Here is a 13,112-nt window from a genome sequence, read left to right as displayed (position 1 = left end):
CACCCTGATGCACCTCCAGGATGTAAAGCCCTTTCAATTAAAGGTTTTCAACTGTTATTTTTTTGAGTAACCTAATCATTATTTGGGGTTTTGTAGACCTGTAAAGAAAAGGAGATTTTTTGTGAAACTCACCTGTAAAATCTTTTTCTCGTCTTTTCCATTGGGGGACACAGACCATGGGTATAGCTTAGGCCATTACTAGGAGGAGACACTATGCAAATAATAAAAAACAGCTCCTCCTCCACTGGCTATACCCCCATGCTCCAACAGGAGGACCTCAGTGCGTGCAAAAGCAGTAGGAGAAGGAGATCAGAAACCAAATATTAACAAAAGAAAAGCAGAACCAAGGAACACCGCCATCGGGCCGTTAACCATAAGGTCCCACTAGAATAGAACCAACCCCTCCTGCAACAGACAAGAATGGGTGGGAGCTGTGTCCCCCAATGGAAAAGACGAGAAAAAGATTTTACAGGTGAGTTTCACAAAAAATCTCCTTTTCTCGCCCATTCCATTGGGGGACACAGACCATGGGACGTCCTAGAGCAGTCCATGGGGTGGGAAGACCAGCACCTCCAGAGGGAAAACGTCCAACGGTTAAACAGGAACCACAGCCTGCAATACCTTGCGCCCAAGGGCAGCATCAGCCGACGCCAAAGAATGCAGCTGGTAGAACTTTGTAAAGGTATGTAAGGACGACCAGGTGGCCGCCTTACAAAGTTGTGATGTAGAGGCTTGATTGCGCCTAGCCCAGGAGGCCCCCACTGCCCTGGTGGAGAGAAGAAAAAACTACAGGGACAACACTGCAGGAGCAGGATCGTCACCTCCTTATCCGACACTAAGCTAAAACTGAGGTCCTCCTGTTGGAGCATGGGGGTATAGCCAGTGGAGGAGGAGCTGTTTTTTATTATTTGCATAGTGTCTCCTCCTAGTAATGGCCTAAGCTATACCCATGGTCTGTGTCCCCCAATGGAATGGGCAAGAAATATATGTTACCTTTTCTATAGTAATTTCAATACACCTACAATACTGATGCCCTATCCTCAAGATAGGTTCATGTGATAGATTCTTCAAAATGATCTGTGCGTCGTCTCCTTTGCAGCAGCGCAGTGTAATTACAGCGGCTCGCACCATTCATCTGAATAGCACAAGCAGTTGTAATTACATTGTTTCAGCTCTATAAGGAGACAACGAGAAGGTAATATGAAGAGGAAACAGCAACTGCAGGAGCGCTGTTACCTGTTCAAACAGCTGATTGGCGGGGATGTCAGGTAGTGGGCCCCTGCCGATCTCATACTGATGAACGATCCTGCGGATAGGTCATTAATATAGTAGCATTGCACAACCCTTTAATGGGGCTGTTTCATCAAATACGAAGAGCCAGATTTATCATTACACTCTTACTCCACTTTTACATATGTCCAAAGTCACTTTTGGCCAAGTCAGATTTATTAATGGTCCTTTAATACTGTGATAAATGTGGTTTGACGGAAGCGGTTTTACAAAAAAGTCGCACGTCTTTACAAAAAAGTAGCATGTTCTATTAAAAAGTCGCATAAGATAAGCATGGTCCTCACTGGAGCGAAATTGCGCAATTTTTTTGCGACTTTTTAAATTGTCACAATAGTAAATCTGTCTAGAGATTCATTTACATAAGAAAACACACCCACTATCAGAAAATAAAATTCGCAGTTTTAGTGATTGCGAAAAAAATTGCGACTTTTTCACTCCATTATTTTGACTTGATCTAATGATAAATCTGGCCTTAAGAGTTGGATTAACAGCCAATGAGTAATTGACAGGGCTCCGATCCCCACCAGTTTGTAGAAAGGCGCTGCACCACTTAATCTGCCGTCAGCTCCATTTCATTTTGGGTAGCCGTATGGTTAGTCAGTGACTATCAGTGTGGTCAGACTCTACTAAATTGGACACTAGTGGCATATCCTAGCAATATGCCACCTATGTCTTTGCTGAGACAACCATTTAAACACATAAAGAGAAAGGAATATCCTCAAGGCAGTCACTTCTACTCCTATTACTTCAAAGATAATACTGGACTCACCTCCCCATGTGCTGTTTGTAGATGTCGCTATAGCAGGAGTGCTTTGTACTGTTGGTACAAATGCTGGCTGCAGGTCGAATAGATCACTCGTAAGGTTGGGCATACTGCAAAGAACAAAAGTTTCTAATTTAAAGTAAAATTTAAGGACAATAACCAAAAAGGTAATTGCATTAAAAGCAGAAAACAATCTTCTGAATGTTTAATGTACTATTTGGAGCATGTGTGGCAATTACCTGAAAATCATCTTTTCCGCACTGATGGTTTAAAGGTTCTCAGAGCTGTTCAAATTTTGAGCAAGTGGACAGAGGGGATCAAGGAAAGCAATAAAATTTTAAAAGAACACCAGTTAATACCCACTGCCATTCCAGCATTGCCACTCCGGGGGTCTCTGCCGGATCTGCGTTCACATGGCTGCAGCGCTGAAGTTAGCTTATAATAAGGCTTCGCGAAGCAATAACTTCGGCTCATCGGAGCTAATACTGTACAGAGCTCCTGCTCCATACAGATATATTAGAACGAACCGACTTTGGATGTTTCATCCGAAGTCGATTCACTCATCCCTACTTACAATCCATGTAACCGCTGCCATGGAGAGAATGAAGGCACATCACCACTACAGGCAAGTAAACAAAGACCACAGCGGCAGCATTGGAACAGCTTTTTTTACATTTCATAATATCTCCTGACGTGGGCAATTATTTTTTTTTTACTACCAACTTGGAAAATCCCTTTAATTGCTTGTCTCATCATTGTAACCTAGCTGTAATTCAAATCACCACTGCAAATACTGCCTTCCTAGGGAACCTGCGCTTTTGCCTAAAAGTGTGAGCATCTAGTGAAACTATGTAAGATTCAGACTAAACTTATTTAGACTGCTTTTTTATGACTGCATATTCTAGCCTGGCCACTGGTGTAATGATCCAAATTAACAACATCACTATGATCAGGTCACTAGACCTGCGCTTGGACTGTGGCCATCATACAGGTGTTACTATGGCTCTGCAGTATGCCTACCTCAGACCCTCTTAAGACACTTATCAGTACGCTGCCCTTGCCTGACTTCCTGTTAAGGGGTTGGCATCCACTACATACAGGATTAAACATCAGCAGCTGTCTGTCATTGGCCAGGAGGGTAGAAGAAAATGGTGTTCGTCACAGCAGCCTAATGAACCTGGTTTATTTATATTCTTCCTTAAAGGCTGCGTGACATTTTTTTTTTTTTTAACCCAATTATGCCATTCACCGCATGGGATTTATTTTTAATACATTTTTAATAGTACGGGCATTTGGCATGCGCCCATTATTTTTTTTAACTGTGTATTTTTATTTTGGGGAAAGGGGGGTGATTTTTATTTTTTGTTAGGTCCCCCATTGGTCCCCAACTTGCAATCATCAGATTGCAATTTGTATAGAACAATGTAATTTGCTCCATTAGTCTATACAGAAATCAATATATTACAGTTCAGTGCTGCCACCTGCTGGCCTGAACTGTAATATACAAGTAGTGAGCGTGGAAGCCTAGTACAGACTCAGGTTTATTACTATGAATGAATGCCTTCCCGATCTCCACCTGAAACAGCTGGTACCTGGTGGCTATGGTGCTCCCTCCACTCCGGAGCGAGCACCATCTTTAACCACCTCCGGACCGCCTAACGCAGGATCGCGTTCCGGAGGTGGCAGCGCTGCGCACAATCACGCATATACGCGTCATCTCGCGAGACGCGAGATTTCGCTCCAAGCCGGCCCGCGCATGCGCATCGCGGGCCGGCAAAATTCAAAGAACAAGTTCGTCACCAGCCTGCCAGCAACAATCATTGGCTGGCAGGCTGGCGATTTTCAAAAAATCCAATCCAAAGTCATATAACAGATCATATTAGTAAATATGATCTGTTATATGGCTTGTCTGCTCCTGTGCTGGTCCTTTTCATCGGTTGGATCCAGCACAGGAGCAGACTGAACTGTGAGTACACCAACACTACACCTTAGCCCCAGATCACCCACCTGCACCCCAATTAACCCTTTGATCACCCCTTTGATCGCCCCTGTCAATCACTAGTGAAAGGAAAAAAAGTGATCAGTGTAAACTGTCACTTTTTTTTTTTCACTGGTATTGGCTGTTAGGTTTTAGGGATAGTTTAGGCCCCTTGGTTAGGTAGTTAGCGTCAGTTAGCGCCCACCCCACCGCACCGCAGTCACTTTTATTCGCTGTTTAGCGTATCGCTAATCAGCATTTGTACTTTTATAGTATCTGTAAGTGATCAAAACTGATCACGGTCAGATCTATAATAGTATTAGTGTCACCTTAGCTCGCCCTCCACCCAAAACGCAGTGTTTGCCCGATCAGGCCTGATCGGTCGCCCACACGTGCGTTCACCCACGCCCGCCCCACCGCAGTGACAAAAAATTATTATTTTTTGATCACTGCACATTCATTTTACACGCACTGCGGCGATAAAAAAATCAGTTTTGATATTTTTTATCAACCGCAGCAGCCTCCGGTACTTCGCTAGCCTCCCCTTTGTAAGACAGGTTTGCTTTTTTTCTTGGGTAGTCTCAGGGAATACCCCTAAATTTAGTAGTCCAAAATGTCAAACAGGGGGTATTCTTCTGAAGAGGCCTACAGGATTCTGACCCAGTCGGATGAGGAGTGGGAACCCTCATCTGACGAATCTAGCGGGTCAGAATATGAACCTGTGGAAAGCAGTGGCTCTCTGACCCAAAGTTCGGACGAGGAGGTTGAGGTCCCTGGCAGCACCAGGCGTACCCGGCCCCGTGTCGCTAGACCACAGGTTATGCAGGATCCGCTTCAAGAGCAGCAGAGTGGGGCTGTCGCTGCCGGATCACGTGGTGAGGCATACACCAGCAGCGCAGCCCTTCCTGGACCTAGTACCAGCACTGCCGTACAACCTGGTGAAGTAGCGAGCACCAGAAGGGCAGTTGAAGCTGGTACGGTGGCACGTGCAATAGTTACCCCGTCGCAGCCACCGCAAAGACGGGCCCGTAGAGCCCCTAGAGTCCCTGAGGTGCTGGCAAATCCTGATTGGCAGTCACCAACTTCAGCCGCACCAGTAGTTCCCCCTTTCACCGCGCAGTCTGGAGTTCGGGTTGAGACGGCTCAAATCGGTTCGGCCCTGGGATTTTTTGAGCTGTTCTTGACTGCGGAGCTCTTGGACTTAGTCGTGGCAGAGACCAACCAGTATGCCACACAATTTATAACCGCTAACCCGGGAAGCTATTATGCCCAGTCTTTCCGGTGGAAACCAGTCCAAGTTTCCGAGCTTAAAATTTTTTTGGGCCTTCTCCTCAACATGGGCCTGACAAAAAAGCATGAATTGCGGTCATATTGGTCAACGCACCCAATTCATCACATGCCCATGTTCTCTGCTGCTATGTCCAGGGCACGATTTGAGACCATCCTACGTTTTCTGCATTTTAGCGACAATACCACCTCCCGTCCCAGAGGCCACCCTGCTTTTGACCGGCTCCACAAAATTCGGCCCCTCATAGACCATTTCAACCTGAAATTTGCAGATTTGTATACCCCTGAGCAAAACATCTGCGTAGACGAGTCCCTAATACATTTTACCGGGCGCCTTGGCTTCAAACAATACATCCCAAGCAAGCGTGCCCGGTATGGGGTCAAATTGTATAAGCTCTGTGAAAGGGCCACAGGCTATACCCACAAATTTCGGATCTATGAGGGAAAAGATCAGACCCTGGAGCCGGTCGGTTGCCCTGACTACCTGGGGAGCAGTGGGAAGACAGTCTGGGACTTGGTGTCACCCTTATTCGGCAAGGGGTACCATCTTTATGTGGACAATTTCTACACAAGTGTGGCCCTCTTTAGGCATTTGTTTCTAGAACGGATTTGCGCCTGTGGCACCATGCGAACTAGTCGCGTGGGCTTCCCCCAACGGCTTGTAACCACCCGTCTTGCAAGGGGGCAGAGGGCTGCCTTGTGTAACGAAGAACTGCTCGCGGTGAAATGGAGAGACAAGCGTGACGTTTACATGCTCTCCTCCATTCACGCAGACACGACAATCCAAATTGAGCGAGCAACCCGTGTCATTGAAAAGCCCCTCTGTGTCCACGACTATAATGCGCTCATGGGAGGGGTGGACTTCAATGACCAGATGTTGTCTCCGTATTTAGTTTCCCGCAGAACCAGACGCTGGTATAAGAAGGTGTCTGTATATTTAATTCAATTGGCGCTCTACAATAGTTTTGTTCTCTACAGTAAGGCTGGGAGAACAGGATCCTTCCTCAAATTCCAGGAAGAGATCATCGAGAACCTCCTTTACCCAGGAGGTTCCGTGGCCCCATCCACCAGTGTAGTTAGCCGTCTACACGAGCGACATTTCCCCAGTGTCGTTCCTGGTACCTCAACCCAACCGTCACCCCGAAAAAGATGTCGTGTCTGTAGCAGGAGTGGAATAAGGCGTGACACCCGCTATTTCTGTCCTGACTGTGCTGACCACCCTGCCCTATGCTATGGAGAGTGTTTCCGGAAGTACCACACACAGGTACACTTAGCATAGGGATCACATCTCACCAGGACAGGCACACAGGGCTATTAGGGCCCATTCACTCACAGCTGCTGCAAACCTCTCCTTTCACCTGGGATAAAGTGCATAATGTACTTCGCCACATCTTTGGGCGATTTGCGCTTTGCACATTGTCCCATGGGGAAGGAGAGGTTTGTTCTATAAAAGGTAAAAAAAACTAAACAAAAAAAAAAATACCGGTAAGTAAAAAAGTTAAATGTTCAGTTAAAAAAGTTTAAAAAAAGTTTCTATGTTCTGTTCAACAGTTAATAAAGTTATTGCTTTGCGGCCTGGTTTTTTCTTTTTTGTTTTGTTTTTTTTACCTTTCAGGTGGACCAACCGATCGACTAGCTGCAGCACTGATGTGCATTCGGACAGAAGCATTGCGCTGCTGTCAGATTACACGCAAGTCGGTGTATGCGGCGCTGCAAGACGAGATTTCTCCTCTGCAGTAAAAGATACGTTTGCCGAGGCATATGAGCTGAGGAGGTGGCGGTGTTCATATACTTTGGCAAACACTTTGTATATATAAAAAAAAAAATCCCGGCAATGATTTATTCATCCACATCGATTGATGTGAATGGAGAAATCTGGTTTGCCAGGGCATACGAGCTGAAGTGGGTATGGATGTTGGGCGGAGCTCCTATGTCCTGGCAGACGCCTTTCCCCTCCTTTTTCTTTTTTTGGCAGAGATTTTTTCATCCACATTGATCGATGCGAATGAAGAAATCTGTGCCGTTCATTTTTTTCTTTCAGCCCAGAGGCTGAACGGAAAAAAAAAAATCTCATTACCCGTATGCTCAATATAAGGAGAATAGCAGAAACTCCTAATGCTGGGCATACATGTAATGATTGCGGAGACCCTCAAATGCCAGGGCAGTACAAACACCCCACAAATAACACCATTTTGGAAAGAAGACACCCCAAGGTATTCGCTGAGGGGCATATTGAGTCCATGAAAGATTGAAATTTTTGTCCCAAGTTAGCGGAAAGGGAGACTTTGTGAGAACAAAATCAAAAAAATCAATTTCCGCTAACTTGTGCCAAATTTTTTTTTTTTTCAATGAACTCGCCATGCCCCTCATTGAATACCTTGGGGTGTCTTCTTTCCAAAATGGGGTCACATGTGGGGTATTTATACTGCCCTGGCATTTTAGGGGCCCCAAAGCGTGAGAAGAAGTCTGGTATCCAAATGTCTAAAAATGCCCTCCTAAAAGGAATTTGGGCACCTTTGCCCACCTAGGCTGCAAAAAAGTGTCACACATGTGGTATCTCCGTATTCAGCAGAAGTTGGGGAATATGTTTTGGGGTGTCATTTTACATATACCCATGCTGGGTGAGATAAATATCTTGGTCAAATGCCAACTTTGTATAAAAAAAATGGGAAAAGTTGTCTTTTGCCAAGATATTTCTCTCACCCAGCATGGGTATATGTAAAAAGACACCCCAAAACACATTCCCCACCTTCTCCTGAGTACGGAGATACCAGATGTGTGACACTTTTTTGCAGCCTAGGTGGGCAAAGGGGCCCACATTCCAAAGAGCACCTTTCGGATTTCACAGGTCATTTACCTACTTACCAGACATTAGGGCCCCTGGAAAATGCCAGGGCAGTATAACTACCCCACAAGTGACCCCATTTTGGAAAGAAGACACCCCAAGGTATTCCGTGAGGGGCATGGCAAGTTCCTAGAATTTTTTATTTTTTGTCACAAGTTAGTGGAAAATGATGATTTTTTTTTTTTTTTTTTTTTTTCATACAAAGTCTCATATTCCACTAACTTGTGACAAAAAATAAAAATTTCCATGAACTCACTATGCCCATCAGCGAATACCTTGGGGTGTCTTCTTTCCAAAATGGGGTCACTTGTGGGGTAGTTATACTGCCCTGGCATTCTAGGGGCCCAAATGTGTGGTAAGGAGTTTGAAATCAAATTCTGAAAAAAATGACCTGTCAAATCCGAAAGGTGCTCTTTGGAATATGGGCCCCTTTGCCCACCTAGGCTGCAAAAAAGTGTCACACATCTGGTATCTCCGTACTCAGGAGAAGGTGGGGAATGTGTTTTGGGGTGTCATTTTACATATACCCATGCTGGGTGAGAGAAATATCTTGGCAAAAGACAACTTTTCCCATTTTTTTATACAAAGTTGGCATTTGACCAAGATATTTATCTCACCCAGCATGGGTATATGTAAAAAGACACCCCAAAACACATTCCTCAACTTCTCCTGAGTACGGGGATACCACATGTGTGACACTTTTTTGCAGCCTAGGTGGGCAAAGGGGCCCACATTCCAAAGAGCACCTTTTGGATTTCATAGGTCATTTTTTACTGAATTTGATTTCAAACTCCTTACCACACATTTGGGCCCCTAGAATGCCAGGGCAGTATAACTACCCCACAAGTGACCCCATTTTGGAAAGAAGAGACCCCAAGGTATTCGCTGATGGGCATAGTGAGTTCATGGAAGTTTTTATTTTTTGTCACAAGTTAGTGGAATATGAGACTTTGTATGAAAAAAAAAAAAAAAAAAAAAAAAAAAAAAATCATAATTTTCCACTAACTTGTGACAAAAAATAAAAAATTCTAGGAACTCGCCATGCCCCTCACGGAATACCTTGGGGTGTCTTCTTTCCAAAATGGGGTCACTTGTGGGGTAGTTATACTGCCCTGTCATTCTAGGGGCCCAAATGTGTGGTAAGGAGTTTGAAATCAAATTCTGAAAAAAATGACCTGTCAAATCCGAAAGGTGCTCTTTGGAATATGGGCCCCTTTGCCCACCTAGGCTGCAAAAAAGTGTCACACATCTGGTATCTCCGTACTCAGGAGAAGGTGGGGAATGTGTTTTGGGGTGTCATTTTATATATACCCATGCTGGGTGAGATAAATATCTTGGTCAAATGCCAACTTTGTATAAAAAAATGGGAAAAGTTGTCTTTTGCCAAGATATTTCTCTCACCCAGCATGGGTATATATAAAATGACACCCCAAAACACATTCCCCACCTTCTCCTGAGTACGGAGATACCAGATGTGTGACACTTTTTTGCAGCCTAGGTGGGCAAAGGGGCCCATATTCCAAAGAGCACCTTTCGGATTTGACAGGTCATTTTTTTCAGAATTTGATTTCAAACTCCTTACCACACATTTGGGCCCCTAGAATGCCAGGGCAGTATAACTACCCCACAAGTGACCCCATTTTGGAAAGAAGAGACCCCAAGGTATTTCGTTATGGGCATAGTGAGTTCATAGAAGTTTTTATTTTTTGTCACAAGTTAGTGGAATATGAGACTTTGTAAGAAAAAAAAAAAAAAAAAAAAAATCATCATTTTCCGCTAACTTGTGACAAAAAATAAAAAGTTCTATGAACTCACTATGCCCATCAGCGAATACCTTAGGGTGTGTACTTTCCGAAATGGGGTCATTTGTGGGGTGTTTGTACTGTCTGGCCATTGTAGAACCTCAGGAAACATGACAGGTGCTCAGAAAGTCAGAGCTGCTTCAAAAAGCGGAAATTCACATTTTTGTACCATAGTTTGTAAACGCTATAACTTTTACCCAAACCATTTTTTTTTTACCCAAACATTTTTTTTTATCAAAGACATGTAGAACTATAAATTTAGAGCAAAATTTCTATATGGATCTCGTTTTTTTTGCAAAATTTTACAACTGAAAGTGAAAAATGTCATTTTTTTGCAAAAAAATCGTTAAATTTCGATTAATAACAAAAAAAGTAAAAATGTCAGCAGCAATGAAATACCACCAAATGAAAGCTCTATTAGTGAGAAGAAAAGGAGGTAAAATTCATTTGGGTGGTAAGTTGCATGACCGAGCAATAAACGGTGAAAGTAGTGTAGGTCAGAAGTGTAAAAAGTGGCCTGGTCTTTCAGGGTGTTTAAGCACTGGGGGCTGAGGTGGTTAAAGCCCCGACAGCTGCTGTACATGTACGGTGGATGTCTGGAGGGGTTAAAAAAGGTCAGCTTTATAGAAAGAAAGATCAACTATCGCACGTTTTTAGTAATGTTAGAGTGTCATTGAACTTTCAAAAAGCCTTTGATATGATTGCTAGAACAAGGAGAGAGAAGCACCCACATAGCACTCTCTATCTTCTCGCTGCAGGAGACGGGCTCAATAAAAAGTCCACGGGTCTGTCTCAAATAATTCTCCCGCAGCGAAGAGAGAGAGTGATATGTGAATGCTTCTCTCTCTTCAGTCTAAGGATCATGGGGGTCTCAAACACTCAGACCACCATCGATCAAAATCCTTAAATTGTCGCTATGACATATGAAAAGCTTTTTGAAAGTTCATTGATAATATTTTAACAACTTTGCACAAGTAAAGAATTAACATGCTTTTTTAGGCTTTTCTCAATCTATGAATCGTATAAAACGAAGTTAATTTCTGAACAGTTGAAACAATCTTGCAGCAGCTTTTCTACTTGAACCTCACACATGGCAGATTTGCAGCAGAGATTCCTGTGATCTACTGATCTGAACAGTGCTTGTAGAAATCAATGCTAGAAACACAACCCCATTCAGGAGAACGGAATAGACTAATAGTTGCAACAATTTCCAATTCCAACGTGTGTGAATATAGGGCATAGTAGATTATTATTGACTGATCACTGTATACATTCATAGGCCCACCTATTGGTCGTTGGTGCAGGTGTTGAGAACAAATCAACAGCTGAGGTGGCATTAACACTTTTTCCAGATAAAGTACTTGGTGAGGTTGATCCAGGTGTAGAACTTGGTACTACAGAAATTTCCCTAAGACGCTGTTCCTGAAAGTTAAGCCAAAGTTAAATTAAGAGAAAAAAAAAAAAAAAGTTTATCAAGTTTATGTACAATAACAGTAAGAGGCAAAATACATTGTTTAAATGAAAACATTTTCTAGGCTTTATGAAAACCATCCAGATAGGCAAATTGTCACCCCCATCCACAGGGCATATGGACAGCCTTATAAAGGAAAACCCTTTAAAGAGGATTGTCCATCGCTGATATGTTCTTTTACAGCTAGACCTGTCAAAGGAAGCATTTTTCCCTGCACCCACTGATTGGTTCTGACTCTGTGGGTCCCTAGCTCTCCTCATTGCTGGGTCATGTACCGCTTGGGGGCACATCACCACTGAGGCCAGTCAATGGCTGCAGTGGCTCACATGACTTTGCATGCCGGAAGTTAACATGCAGGGACCGGAGGACTGCAGAAGAGAGCAAGTGACTCAAAAGAGCTGTGACCCAGAGGTCGGAAGCAAGAAAGTATGCTTCCTTTCACAGATCCAATGTGATGGGAGTGTCTCTTTAAGCTGGGTATGTTTATGATTTTTGAACAATACCTTAAGTGCTTGAAGCCTTGCTTGTTCCTCTTCCAGAGCCTGTAGTCGCTCTTTTTCATCCATTTTTGAAAAAGACAAACCAGTTGTGGCAAGAGAAGATACCGCACTGGACAAGGTGCTAGCTCTACAATAAATTAAAAAAAACAAAAACAAGATTAAACATGGTCAAATTCAACATTAAACAAGAAATTCATGTACTCCACCTCTCCTTTCACTTGAGAGATGGACCCTTAAAGTGTGAAACACTTAAAATCAACAAATAAATTTGCAATAAACTGAGTTTAGATGATGCCCTTCAATTAAGAATCTAACGAAAAAAAGAAGTACACTTGGCAACAGAAGGACACTTTGTGCAACTCACCGACTAGCAGCTGAGAGCTCCTTTGTTTTTTTCCCTTCAAGGGATGCCAAGTGCTGTTCAAGTGCTTCCAGCAAACTGCTGGGTGCCTGCAGATGAATAGTCATTAATTAGATCTCCTTTCTGAGAAAAGTCAATGCAAAGTTGTAGAAGACCAAATTACCTGCATTTAACGTCATACAACTATTTGTAAATGATGACCCATACTCTGGATAGGTCGTCTTCATCTGACTGGTGGTCTCACAGCCTGGACAGACCCAGAGCTCCTGTGAGTACTGCGACCATCTCTCTGCTTACCCTAGGCCAGTGATGTCACAACCATCATTCACGCGGCCTGGGTGCAGCTCAGTCCCATTCAAGTGGCTTAAAGAAGCTCTCTCATTAAAATAAAAAATTCTCTGACCTGTAGAAGTGTACCTGATGTAATCTGTAGTGAATGTAATCTTCTTACCAGTGCCTGCATTTGTGAGTTATCTCCTCCCTCCTGATCCTCAGCTGTGTCATGTGACCAGCACTCAGACTTTCCAAATATTATATGTGGGCAAGAAGATTCTAGATGTATTCCTATGGGAGCAATGTCAGTCTCATAGGAATGAATAGAGAAGGAACTGACTTCCTGTCCTGTGTCAGATGGAAAGGCAGAGTGCTGGTCACATAACAAGGCTAAGGATCAGAAGGGAGGTTATAACTCGCAAATATAGTCACTGGTAAGATGGTTACATTCACTACAGTTTACATCACATACCTTTCTAACAGGCAAGAAAAAAATTGGATTTTTTGTACTCACCGTAAAATCCTTTTCTCGTAGTAGGCAT

At 43.5% G+C, this 13,112-nt stretch overlaps 1 protein-coding gene across 5 annotated transcripts in view; it reads right to left on the bottom strand.

Moving 5' to 3' along the window:
• The window catches only part of LOC121009183 (phosphatidylinositol-binding clathrin assembly protein-like), a 104,310-nt gene that overhangs the window by 63,730 nt on the left and 27,468 nt on the right, over window positions 1-13,112 (bottom strand). For 4 of the 5 annotated variants that reach the window (XM_040442106.1, XM_040442109.1, XM_040442110.1 and 1 more), the window contains exons 9-12: window positions 12,301-12,386; window positions 11,940-12,063; window positions 11,251-11,387; window positions 2,060-2,163 (exon numbers count right to left, since the gene is read on the bottom strand). In XM_040442106.1, the coding sequence (XP_040298040.1) occupies window positions 2,060-2,163; window positions 11,251-11,387; window positions 11,940-12,063; window positions 12,301-12,386 (451 nt within the window). The remainder of the gene's footprint in view (window positions 1-2,059; window positions 2,164-11,250; window positions 11,388-11,939; window positions 12,064-12,300; window positions 12,387-13,112) is intronic. The other variant, XM_040442107.1, reaches the window with a different exon arrangement.

The sequence above is a fragment of the Bufo bufo genome, chromosome 8, assembly GCF_905171765.1.
Source record: "Bufo bufo chromosome 8, aBufBuf1.1, whole genome shotgun sequence".
In the NCBI taxonomy this organism is placed as follows: Eukaryota; Metazoa; Chordata; class Amphibia; order Anura; family Bufonidae; genus Bufo; species Bufo bufo.
This window is presented reverse-complemented; position numbering and strand designations above follow the sequence as displayed.